Source organism: Stomoxys calcitrans, chromosome 2 (assembly GCF_963082655.1).
Source record: "Stomoxys calcitrans chromosome 2, idStoCalc2.1, whole genome shotgun sequence".
Lineage (NCBI taxonomy): Eukaryota > Metazoa > Arthropoda > Insecta > Diptera > Muscidae > Stomoxys > Stomoxys calcitrans.
In genome coordinates, this window is record NC_081553.1 from 148,242,799 (window position 1) to 148,256,960 (window position 14,162).

At 38.7% G+C, this 14,162-nt stretch overlaps 1 protein-coding gene across 4 annotated transcripts in view; it reads left to right on the plus strand.

Moving 5' to 3' along the window:
* Positions 1-9,974, plus strand: part of LOC106092974 (serine/threonine-protein kinase OSR1) — a 172,923-nt gene extending 162,949 nt beyond the window's left edge. For 3 of the 4 annotated variants that reach the window (XM_059361963.1, XM_059361964.1, XM_013259929.2), the window contains one exon: positions 5,404-9,974. In XM_059361963.1, coding sequence (XP_059217946.1) covers positions 5,955-7,724 — 1,770 coding nt within the window. In that variant the 5' untranslated portion in view covers positions 5,404-5,954 and the 3' untranslated portion in view covers positions 7,725-9,974. The remainder of the gene's footprint in view (positions 1-5,403) is intronic. The other variant, XR_009396931.1, reaches the window with a different exon arrangement.
* The last annotated feature ends 4,188 nt before the right edge of the window (positions 9,975-14,162 follow it).

Here is a 14,162-nt window from a genome sequence, read left to right on the forward strand (position 1 = left end):
AACAACTGTGCTAAGTATGGTTCAAATCGGTCCTGATATAGTTGTCATATAAACCGATATGTGGACTTGACTTCTTGAGCTTCTAGAGGGCGCAATTATTATCCAATTTGCCTGAAATTTTGTACGACGGATCCTCTCATGACCATCAACATTCGTGCTTATTATGGTCTGAATCGGTCTATAGCCTGATACAGCTCCCATTAAGTACATGTTTAACAATAATAAGTTAACGGCTATCGGGCCCGGGCATTTTTTTAATTAGGGTACGTTTCTTCGAGCGCAGTAAGAACAGCGAACCCCCAACCGCCAATATCTCTAACTCAAAAAGAATCAGTAACACGCACAATAGCCAAAACATGTTACCCTGCAATCTCTAATTGCCAAATAGTAACTTTCAATGTGTGCGTTTTGCAGCATACACATTTATCGGCGTGCCGTCTGTTCATTCATCTGTTTTTGCGCTACTACATTTGAGCACGCATACACCTTAACATTTTAAAAAGGTTTTTATTTTGCTTTCTATTCTAAGTAGAAGTAAAATCAACGCCAATTGGTTTCAGCTGGACAAAGAAATCCAATGATAAAATGAAACAACCAAAATAAAAAGTAGCGGCAAAACAAAGCAAGTTACACTAGATGTTGTATAAACACAAAAATGTTTTTTAAAAGCAATAACACAAAACCTTAAATGTATCCACACTCACTTTATTGTTTTCTCTAATTTGATGCAATAGGGTTTGGTTAATTTTATTGCAATTTTGACTTTGTTGATACAATTGCGCTACTGGCAATTCATCGGCACTACCGTAATCGCTAGCATCCCAATTTAATAAACTGGACCAAACCTTTTTTAACTCAGTTTGTGGCACCTCAATCGGGTTTTTACATCTTAATATTTTTTTAATTCTGTGCAAAGCTCTCATAAACTAAGCATCAATAGAGAGCAAAACAGAGGTATCTTTTGTTGGTAGGTAATTTTGCCAAACTCGTTCAAAAAAAGAAAAAAAAAAACTCGTTAGAAAACAAAATGTCCACAAATTAGAACCCCATGTTCGAAATTTGGAGCGATTGATCGTTCAAATGTTTTTTTTGATAATTGTTTACTGCAAAACGAGAAACGAAAAAAAATCAGTATATTAAAAAATCGTAAAAAAAAACGTTCAGAAATTAGAACTAGAAAAAAAGAAAAATGTATGTGTTCTGGAAATATTTGAAGATATTTCAAAGTGCTATATTTTATTTATAAGTTTCGGATTTTGTTACCTCTTCATGTCGATAAAACTGAGAATTTTTATAACTCCCACTTATGGATAATCTGTCTGTCCAAAAGCAAGCTAACTCTAGAATGAACGATGTGCATAACATAACAATATAAGTTCATATCGGACGTTCACTACCGAAATAAAAGTGCAAATCCAAATTTGCATAAATATTCCACTAAAGAAAAGGGCAAAATTTTCACATATCAATGAGAGCTGTCCGTTTCTAGTTTAAGCTCAATGATAAGGGACCTCCTCTTTATAAACGAGTCCAAACGGCTTGCCTCAGTGTGACACCTCTTTGGGGAGAAGCTTTTACATGGTTGCCATGCCATTTTTATACCTTACACCACTACAGTGGTAAAGGGTATTATAACTTAGTGCATTTGTTGGTAACATCCAAAAGGAGGCTAGATAGACCCATTGATAAGTATGCCCATGGACTCAGAATCACTTTCTGATTCGATTTAGCTATGTCCGTCTGTCTATGTTAATTTGTGTACAAACTACAAGTCGCAATTTTCATCCGATCGTCTTCAAATTTGGTATTGGCATGTTTTTCGGCCTAGAGACGAAGCCTTTTGAAATTGGAAAAAATCGGTTGAGATTTGGATATAGCTCCCATATATATGTTCGTCCGATTTTCAGTAATATTGCAATCAAATGGTCATTTGTTAATCGATTCTCTCGAAATATGGTATGAAGGATTTTCTCTTGACTCTCGACATTATAGACGAATTTCATAGAAATCGGTTCAGATTTAGATAAAGCTTCCCTATATATATATCGCCCGATCGCCCGCATTTGTTGACCCATCTTGACAACATTTTGCACAACGCTTTCATGGACGACTGCCACAGTGTCCGAGAAGTTTGGTCGAAATCGGTTTAGAATTAGATAAGCTCCCATATATATTTTCGTCAAATTTCGGGTAATTTGCAATAATGTTGTCATTTGTGAACCGTATTTATTACAGTTTGAGCATATTTGCTCGAAATGTGATACGGATTGTTTAATAACCCATCTGAAAAAATCCGGCCAGGTCTATCAAAATTGGTTCAGAATTAGACATAATCACACCCACAAAACTTAATAAAGCTTTAAAATAGGTTTATTTTACAGTTCTATTAAGGAAATCTGTCAAATAAACTAATTTTAAATCCAGGTTAAGTTTTGTGAATACCGGTGCTACATCTTTCCTTTGTCTATGAGTAAACTGTTAGCCACTTGTTGTGCTTTCTACCATTGGTATGTAAAAATAAAAACAGTATTTAACAAATACACTATACAAAAAATATAACAATAAACCTATCAGTAATGAGCAGTGAACTCTTAAAGTCATATCCTCTGTAGAGGACATCGGTAGTGAACTTTATCTAAATATGAGACAATTTCGAACTAATTCAGAAAAATTTTCTTGTTCTCTCCTGAACTCAATCCCAGGTTCAGTGTCTTAGGGGGTCAAGCTAACAATGTCATACATTATGACAAAGGGATTGGATATAAAAGCGGGATGGAGGTCAAACAGGAGGCCGCCTTGGCGCAGAGGTCAGCCTATGACACCGAACGCCTGGGTTTAAATCCCGGCGTAAATGTCAGAAAAAAAATTTCAGCGGTGTTTATCCCCTCACTAATGCTGGCTACATTTTTGAGGTATCCTGCCATTTGTGAGGTATCCTATCAAATCTAGTATTTAGTAGAACGGTCAAATAGAGGGGTAATCCCATCAAAAATGCGACACATGGTCACTATAGTTATGGCAATGCAATGAGAGGGACAATAACATACAGTCATGGACAATAGATTGACTCACTAGAAGTGCAAACAGCATTTTCAGAATTAAAATAATTTTAATTAATTTTATTAAGTTACTTCTTAAAATTGTTTGATGTAAATATTGTTTGTTTTTGTAGTTGTAGCAGTGTGTTATACACTGAGGCGGCAGCCCTTGCCGATGAAGAACTCCATCGGGCCATTCCCGTACGTACAACCGGTTGCCATGGGATTTTAAATATTGTTTGCGATCAGTTAGTGTGGATTAATGAATTCTAAATTAATTTTTTTTTTATCAAAAATATGGGTCGCGCGAAAAATTTTACAGACGAAGAGCGTTCCACGGTTAGGTTGAGTGGTTTGCCCACCAAAGGTGAGTTCACTCGGAGGCCAGTTTGGCCCACTGTGGTACCCTAGAAAGAAAGCGAAGAGAAAGAAGTTGTGAGACCTTGGACTAGAGGTTATACACGGATAGAACAAAAATAGAAGGGCACCAATCTCAGGAGACCTACCAGAGTTTCTTTCGCAAGTGCACGCAGAAGAAACAGCACTCCAGTCCTGCAGTTCCAGACATGAACACAGCAAGTGCTCGATAGTCGCCTCCTCATCCTTATCGGACAACCCCTACAGAAGTTATTGTTCGGTATTCCCATGCGCGCCGTCATGTACGATTATGATTCATGTTAAGGCACTTCAGCAGTGCCGGGATAATTCCGTCAGGCCGGCCAACTTAAATGGCCGGAAAGTGCGGGCTGCCCACACTATCTTCTCCTCGTCAACGATGTCCCTGAGGTCATCCGATAAGGCCGCAAATGTAGGTATTGCGTTATCTTGATCGCCGACCTCTTCCTGGCCACATGGGAAATGCGCCTTCATCAAAAGTTCCACCGTCTCCTCGCCACTCTCTGCATAAGTTCCGTCCTCCCTCCTCAGGGAGCTAAGCGTGATGGGATCCTTCGAGAGTACTTTATGCAACCTAGATGCTTCACTAAAGCTTTCCAATTCCCCACAAAATTTTCCCCAGGAACTCCTCTCCGCCTTCCTCGTCTCCTTTTTGAACTTGCCAAGGGCGTCGCGATACTCGTACTCTCTGATGTAATTGAAGAAACAAATGAGCACCTTCAGCTATGGTGACCACCATTACTGGCTGGTTTTACGTTGCGGTACTCGTTCGGGACATGCTTTCAAAAAGGCCTCGGTCACAAGATCATGCCCCTTCTCCTCGCACCAACCGACCAGTGTCTGTAGGGTTGTCCACATCGTATGGTAGGTACATGGAGGCCAGGACCAGTAATGGTTTGTGGGGTCTCTCCAAGGCCACTATCGTTAGATCTTCATCGCTGAAACGAGAAATCAGTAAGGTTCAGATTCCTAGTGACTATAATGCAGCTTCTAATCTTACCTCCCGCTGGGGAGCGATGAGATTCAGATTTCGTGATCTGAGTCCACGAACCGTGTTACCTCGAAACCACGGTTCCCGAACGAGGACTACATCAGTGCCATCTCTCCCTAAAGATCTCTGCAGCTCTTCCGTGGTGCAGGTGCACTTATTGCCTCTGCCTCTGAGTGATGCAGGTTAATCTGCACTTACTTCAAGTAGGCCATGCCCCCTAGTTCCCTCGGTGGCGTCGTCATCTTCGGCGGGTAGGACCATTCTCACCTGGTTTAAGCCGAACTTGATCTCTCCCAGCGAAGACTTCATGAGTGAAAAGGATTCTAAACCAACTCTTCGTCTTCCTCTTCACCCGTTCCATAAAGCTGGATCGCCCTAACTACCGAGAAGTCCCGAAATGCCACGGAGATGTAAATCAGTTTTGCAAAATAAAGGCTTAACAAAAAACGTACTAGTAAAAGTTCCCGCTAGTGTAACTACTTTCCGTTATTTTTAGTAACTCATAACTCATTTTTTAAAGATTACCCTATTTTTGTCCACCCAAATGGGAAGGCCTTTATAATTCTTTCTGCTTTTTATGTTGTGAAAAGCAAACAATAGTTTTTTTTTGTTTATGTAAGAGGCAAAATAAAACAATCTTTCTAAGTATTTAAAACAAAACACATATTTTTAACCTTTTTTTGGAATAGATGTAGGTGACTGTAGGCAGTTATTTTCTTGAAATTATGAAGATTGCGATCTTGAGGAAACTTAATTTGCTATATGTAGTTATTCGGAGACTAGGATCATTATAGTGTTCGTTTTCCCCTTTAAACACATAACACATTTAAGGTTTAAAACTTCCAAAATCCTTAAATTAAGACTTGGTTTTTACCATTTATTTCGAAAAGGATTTTGGTGTCGACCAATAAAATTAAAATATTTTCTTTAAATAAAGCAATACCAATAGAGACTTTTTTCTCTACTTTACTTTTACAGAAGTGGCGTTCTTCACGACACATCCGGGAATATTTAAATTCTGTTTGGCGGCACCAAAATCTAGGAGTTACGTTACCAGTGTTGAAGGAAGTTGTGCCACTGCTGCAACCAGAACGCATTATATTCTACAAGAGATTGCAGTTGATGAGTTGGATGTAACAACAGAACAGTCACCGGCCATCTATAGAACTTTCAGCGAGGAAGACTGCGAGAATACATCGCTACCACCCCGAGAGCAACAATTGACTCAGAGCTATTATTGTTTAGATGATTTAGTGGTACATCAAGATACTTTGAGTAAGAATCCTGCTGCATTGTACAGCTCAAGTTCTGGTCTAAGCAGACTAGACTTTGCGCAATTTCCGATACCGAAGTGTTTAACAGCGCCACCACGCTTTGAGGGAAATTTTAGAAGTTCATCCAACGATCTTCTATTGATATCCAGACATTCGGAGTATTTGTCGAAAAGTTTCTCTGTGATTGCTTCAGCAGCTAAGAACGATAATCTTGACGTAAGAACACATAGCCTTGAGAAAAAAAGGAAGTTCGACATGTCCGTTTTAACAGCTGCTAATAATGCCGGCGCTGCTTCGGCAAGCGACAAACAACCTTGGCCCAATTCCAAAGACGACTATGAACTGAGGGATGTCATTGGCGTAGGAGCTACTGCTGTGGTGCATGCAGCTCTCTGTATACCGCGTAACGAGAAATGTGCCATTAAGCGTATTAACTTAGAGAAGTGGAATACCTCTATGGATGAACTGCTAAAAGAGATCCAAGCAATGTCATCCTGCAACCACGAGAATGTTGTTACTTACCACACATCGTTTGTGGTAAGGGAAGAGCTTTGGTTAGTTCTTCGTCTTTTGGAGGGCGGTTCACTCCTGGACATCATCAAGCATAAGATGCGCACCAGCAACTGCAAGAACGGTGTTTTTGATGAAGCAACAATTGCCACGGTGTTGAAGGAGGTTTTGAAGGGCCTTGAATATTTTCATTCCAATGGTCAAATTCATCGTGATATAAAGGCCGGTAATATCCTCATAGGTGATGATGGCACCATACAGATTGCTGACTTTGGTGTAAGTGCTTGGTTGGCCACAGGACGAGATTTGTCACGGCAGAAAGTGCGCCATACTTTTGTAGGTACCCCGTGCTGGATGGCCCCCGAGGTTATGGAGCAGGATCATGGCTATGACTTTAAGGCGGACATTTGGTCATTTGGTATCACAGCCATAGAAATGGCCACGGGAACTGCCCCCTATCACAAATATCCTCCCATGAAGGTGCTAATGTTAACTCTTCAAAATGATCCACCCACCCTGGACACTGGATCGGAGGAGAAAGATCAGTACAAAGCCTATGGCAAAACATTCCGTAAGATGATTGTGGAATGCTTGCAAAAAGAACCTTCCAAACGACCTACAGCTGCGGAGTTGCTGAAGAATGCTTTTTTCAAAAAAGCTAAAGACCGCAAGTATTTGACGCAGACGTTGTTGGCATCTGGTCCCTCGATGGAAACAAGAGTTCATAAGGCGGCAAAACGGCAGCCAGGCCAGTCGGGACGTTTGCATCGCACCGTTACCGGCGAATGGATGTGGTCAGACGAGGAGGATGACAATGGCGGAAAACGTCACTCTTCAGATTCAGAATCTGACGAGCGCCCCGTGAATCGTTTGGAAAGGGCCGATTCTTCAGACAGTGATCGTGAAGATTCATCAGATCATACTGAACCCACTGCATCCGCAACAGTGCAACAACAAACGGCACAAGCGCAATCGCATCAACCTCCTCCAATGCAACTAGCTCAGTCACCACAAGGGTCACTGCAGCAACAACAAACCGTACAACAATCACAAATCGGACAGCCACAGCAGCAAGATCCATATACGCAACAGCAAACCCAGAAATTACCTTTACAACCACAACCTGCCGCTTTGTCGCCCAATTCTGTAGGGCTTGCCACGGAAGCTATGGCTCAAATGCCACTACCGTCCGTAGATTCCAGTTCTGCGTTAGGAGACGCACCCCCCGTTAACTTGGTGCTGCGTATGCGAAATGCCCGTAGGGAATTACATGACATACGATTCGAGTTTGCGGTTGGCAAGGACTCAGCCGAAGGCATTGCCGCCGAATTGGTTGATGCTGGCCTCGTAGACCCCCTGGACACCCAAGCCATGGCTGTAAACTTGAATCAGTTGATCGAACAACGACATGCATCGAAAACTGTTACGTTCCAACTAAACTCTGGTGTACAACCAGGTGAAGTGCCCGATGATCGCTCGCTAGTCGGATATGCTCAAATATCAATAACAGATTAGAAATAAAACCATCATCAGGAGGTGGAGGATAATAATGAACTTATTTAAAAAGAACTTAAAATATGTCCTAGAACCACACACAAAGAACACGCAAGCAATCGCTTTCGTTTTAATGCAATTTTTTTGCATGAGCAGAACCCAACCCTTTTCGTTCGTTTATTGTTAAGTGTCCAATTAGTTTCAACTTACAAAAGTTCTATACACCAACGGCAAAAAGTCAATGAAATTTTCAACAAACTTCATTTGCCAGGAAGATGACCCCCATTGAACGCGAACTTCATCTATGTAGTTAAGATACTACATTTCTAACTACTCACATATCTATCCATCTGCCAATTCAATTTGTTATAGTATTTAGTTTAGTGGCCAATAATTCCAACGCTATTACTATATACATTTGGGAACTTTCTACATGTGGTTAAGTCAGTTTTTTAACTATAGAATTTCTCCATTTCACTATTTAAATTTTTTTAATTCAAATTATTTTTACTTCGAATGTTAAACTGTTTTTTTTTGGTTTTTTTTTTACAAAAATATGATACTGATTCCCCGCTGATCCAAAACGAAATATTAAGCTGATAGAGCGAAAAATAAAACAAATAGTTTAATTGTGTATTTAATAAGTACTTATTATTCGTTTATAGCAATAATTACGTGTAATTAATTAAAGCATTGTTAAGAGAGTATTTTTTAAATAAAATTACAAAAATTAATAAATAGGTCTGGCAATTTTTGTATCGATTGGAAGAAGTGGTGTCATCTATCATCATTATTCCGAACTTTTCAGATGTTTAAGGAATTGGCCACCAAAAAAAAAACAAAATTTCGAAGTAAATGTTCGTATGAAGTCAACTGAATTTACTTAAAACTTGGGCAACTACGTCTGAATCCCACAAATCAAACTCATCCCCATAATAACTTTTGAGGAATGACATCGATGAGATGTAGTTTTCAATATTCTTAAAAGTATTTTGTGTGTGTGTTTTTCATGTCCGAAGCTCACTCGTGTACGGGGATGCAAGTAGTGTCTGCTAGCACTTCTTGTACAGAATTCAGAAAAATTTCTGATGTGACACCTATCAAATTTCTTTTATTGGTGGAGGACGATTTTTTGATCGAAAGTGCATCCATCAGAAATTTGGTATAGGGTCTCGCTCTAGAATTCCAAATTTAACAAATTTCAACCACAGCAGCACTTTATAGTCTTTTTTTCACCAAGGTTGTGCAATTCTTTTATGTGAAAAGTTTTGTTCAAGCCATGGAAATAACTCACAGAAATCATACGAATAGATAGTATAGTAGAAATAGTATATTAAAAACCAAACTAAAGTTCTAAAAATTGATAAGAATTACACCGCAAAAACTATCAGGCGTCCTCAACCAATAGGAATCAAGGAACAAAGTTCCAACATTCATCATTCAATTTCCTCCCATCGTTCTCCCTCCTTTTGAGTGTCTCGTCTTCTTTCCTTGATCTACAGCATTCTTTCATTGTATTGTCTTTCAATAGTACCACATGAATACAATGCGCCGAGTTGAAGCATTGCCAAGCACTGTCTCAATCTCTTTCCGATCAACGGACGCAAAACCTTTGCCAACTTATGCAATGACTAAACCTCAACGGAACCTCGTATAATTTAAATATCAGGTCCCTTTATAGAAACCACAACAGCGTCTACCACTTTAGACCCTGCCTTCGATAGCAGTATGTGCGAGTATGTAAATGGACGTGCAACAAAAAATCACATAACAAATCACTACAAACATTTAGAATTACTATTTTATAGTTAAGTATGCGAGTTCTGTATATTATTCCTTTTTACAAAAAAGATACAAGATTCATAAAAAAGAACGCAGTAAGGTAGATTTATTTTTATTCATGTATAATATGTCAGTTTCTCTTTAAGTGTTCGTTTGTTTCCGTAACTAAAAAATAAGAAGAAAAACGTATATAAAAATATTGGATTGTTTGAGTAAATAATTTTGTTTAGTACTGCTACAACTTAGAATTTAAGTTCATAATTTGTGTTACTTTTTGGCTTTAATTAAATTCGATTGGTACTGTTTCAAAGCAAACAAGGCACCAATATTTTCTAACTGCTTTTATCATTAGTCTTTGTAGGCCTTCTATAAAATTTATAATGAAAAGTAATATTCTAGAATATTGTTCAAATGTAAACGATTTGAGAGCAGTAGAAAAATAAAAGCATCAAAAGCCTTTTCCAGATAGAAAAAGAAAAACACTTAAAATCGAGTTGTGTTTTAATTTGGAAAGGCCAAGCCAAAGTTTGTATATGAATTAATTGTTTTTAAGATACATTCTACACATCCATTAACTGAGCTTTGCATAAAAACATATGTTTCCATGCATCGGTCGGTTCAGGCAACTTCAAGATCTCGTTAGCATGAGCCAAGCAAGGAGAAGGGCGAGAGAGCCGAACCTTATCATATATCCTCTAAAATGGATTACGTACGAATCCACTTCAAATCTAATCACCATCACTGCAAAGGTAATTACCATTTTTATACCTACCACCGAAGGATGGGGGTATATTCATTTTGTCATTCCGTTTGCAACACATCGAAATATCCATTTGCGACCCTATAAAGTATATATATTCTTGATCAGCGAAAAAATCTAAGACGATCTAGACATGTCCGTCCGTCTGTCTGTTGAAATCACGCTACAGTCTTTAACAAGTAAAAGCGTGCTAAGTTCGGCCGGGCCGAATCTTATATACCCTCCACCATGGATCGCATTTGTCGAGTTCTTTTCCCGGCATCTACTTCTTAGGCAAAAAAGGATATAAGAAAAGAGTTGCTCTGCTATTAAAACGATATCAAGATATGGTCCGGTATGGTATGGTATGGACCAATTCGTATAAGAATTGCGCCCATTGGGGCTCACGAAGTAAAATAGAGAGAACGATTTATATGGGATCTGTATCGGGCTATAGACCGATTCAGACCATAATAAACACGTTTGTTGATGGTCATGAGAGGATCCGTCGTACAAAATTTCAGGCATATCGGATAATAATTGCGACCTCTAGGGGTCAAGAAGTCAAGATCCCAGATCGGTTTATATGGCAGCTATATCAGGTTATGGACCGATTTAAACCATACTTGGCACAGTTGTTGGAAAAAATTTGCAAAAATTCATTCCATTCGGATAAGAATTGCGCCCTCTAGAGGCTCAAGAAGTCAAGACCCAAGATCGGTTTATATGGCAGCTATATCAGGTTATGGACCGATTTCAACCTTATTTGACACAGTTGTTGGATATCATAACGAAATACTTCGTGCAAAAATTCATTCAAATCGGATAAGAATTGTGCCCTCTAGAGGCTCAAGAAGTCAAGACCCAAGATCGGTTTATATGGCAGCTATATCAGGTTATGGACCGATTTGAACCATACTTGGCACAGTTGTTGGATATATAATAACAAAACACGTCGTTCAAAATTTCATTTCAATCGGATAAGAATTGCGCACTTTAGAGGCTCAAGAAGTCAAGACCCAAGATCGGTTTATATGGCAGCTATATCAGGTTATGGACCGAATTGAACCATACTTGGCACAGTTGTTGGATATAATAACAGAACACGTCGTGCAAAATTTCATTCTGATCGGATAAGAATTGCGCACGCTAGAGGCTCAAGAAGTCAAGACCCAAGATCGGTTTATATGGCAGCTATATCAGGTTATTGACCGATTTGAACTATACTTGGCGCAGTTGTTGGACATCATAACAAAACACGTCGTGCCAAATTTCATTCCAATTGGATAAGAATTGCGAACTCTAGAGGCTCAAGAAGTCAAGACCCAAGATCGGTTTATATGGCAGCTATATCAGGTTATGGACCGATTTGAACCATACTTTTCACAGTTGTTGGATATAATAACAAAACACGTCGTTCAAAATTTCATTTGAATCGGATAAGAATTGCGCACTCTAGAGGCTCAAGAAGTCAAGACCCAAGATCGGTTTATATGGCAGCTATATCAGGTTATGGACCGAATTGAACCATACTTGGCACAGTTGTTGGATATAATAACAGAACACGTCGTGCAAAATTTCATTCTGATCGGATAAGAATTGCGCACGCTAGAGGCTCAAGAAGTCAAGACCCAAGATCGGTTTATGTGGCAGCTATATCAGGTTATGGACCGATTTGAACTATACTTGGCGCAGTTGTTGGACATCATAACAAAACACGTCGTGCCAAATTTCATTCCAATTGGATAAGAATTGCGAACTCTAGAGGCTCAAGAAGTCAAGACCCAAGATCGGTTTATATGGCAGCTATATCAAAACATGGACCGATATGGCCCATTTACAATACCAACCGACCTACACTAATAAGAAGTATTTGTGCAAAATTTCAAGCGGCTAGCTTTACTCCTTCGGAAGTTAGCGTGCTTTCGACAGACAGACGGACGGACGGACGGACAGACAGACGGACGGACATGGCTTGATCGACATAAAATGTCACGACGATCAAGAATATATATACTTTATGGGGTCTCAGACGAATATTTCGAGTAGTTACAAACAGAATGACGAAATTAGTATACCCCCCATCTTATGGTGGAGGGTATAAAAATTATAAGGTCATATTATGTGGGATAATTGGCTCGTCGAAAGCCGGCAATTTTTTATAGCTCGATAAATCAAATAAAAAATTTTCTTAAAATTCTTAGGGGTGAGATCGGTGGAAACGTTTTTAGTGTTTTGTAGCATTTGGTAATTTCTATATTAACAAAAAAAAAACATTTTGGGCGATCAGCCTTTTTTTCTTTCTCTTTGTAGGTAAACAAAGGATAAAAGAAAAGAATTGCGATGTTATTGGAACTATATCAAGTTATACTTCATTTCGGAGCATAATTGAACTGAATATTGGAGACCACAGTAGAAGTCATTGTGTAAAATTTCAGCCAAATCTAGTAAGAATTGCGCACTTTAGCGGCTGAAGAAATAAAATGGGGAGATCGGTTTATAAGGGAGCTGCATTAGGCTATAAACCGATTCATGCCATTTACACGACACGCATGTTAAAGGTCATAAGAGAAGCAGTTGCAGAAAATTTCAGCTAAATCTTGGAAGTCGTAATAAAACACCTTTTGCAAAATTTCAGCCAAATCGGATAATAATTGCGTCCTCTAGTGGCTCAAGAAGTCAAAACCCCAGATCGGTTTATATGGCAGCTATATCAGGTTATGGACCGATTTTAACCATTCTTAAGACAGTTGTTGGAAGTTATAACAAAAAACATCGTGCAATATTTCAGCGGAATCGGATAGGAATTGCTCCCTGTAGAGGCTCAAGAAGTCAAGATCCTAGATCGGTTTATATGACAGCTACATCAAAACGTGGACCGATATAGGCTATTAGCAATCCCAACCGACCTACAGTAATAAGCAGTATTTGTGCAAAATTTCATGCGGCTAGCTTTACTCCTTCGAAAGTAATCGTGGTTTCGACAGGCAGACGGACGGACGGACAGACGAACGAACATGGCTAGTTCGAGTTAAAATGTCATGACGACGAATATTTCGAGGAGTTACAAACAGAATGAGGAAATTAGAATACCCCCATCCTATGATGGAGGGTATAAATAAATATATATATATAAATATATATATATATATATATAAATATATATATATATATATATATAATAAAAACGTTTCATTTCATTGGATTAGATTGTGTATAAAAAATGCATTTTATACGAATATCGAGAAAACCAGAGAGTGTATTTTTTGTCTCCATAAAATTTATATGCATATAACTTCAGAGTAAAACAAAAAATTATTGTGCAAAACGTTACGTTGAAATAGTACAAAGCTGAAAAATTAGGTCAAGAATCGAAAATTAAAGGTCATTGTAGGATGCAAATATTATAAATATTATCTTATATTAATAGTTTATTACCCATATGCAGATTATGTTAGCATGGAAAACGGAGGTGAGGATGGAAGATAATATATGTTAATTTATTATTTCAGAGCCTTTCCGCTCGACGTGACATTTTTCACAATAATTTATTTCACTCTGAAAACATATACAAATAAATTATATTTTATGGAGGGATAAAAAACCCCTTTTCTATTTTTATACCCTCCACCATAAGATGGGGGGTATACTAATTTCGTCATTCTGATTATAACTACTCGAAATATTCGTCTGAGACCCCATAAAGTATATATATTCTTGATCGTCGTGAAATTTTATGTCGATGTAGCCACGTAGGTCGGTTGGTATTGTCATCGGCCCATGTTTTGATATAGCTGCCATATAAACCGATCTTGGGTCTTGACTTCTTGAGCCTCTAGAGTGCGCAATTCTTATCCGATTGAGATGAAATTTAGCACGACGTGTTTTGTTATAATATCCAACAACTGTGCCAAGTATGGTTGCAATCGGTTCATAAC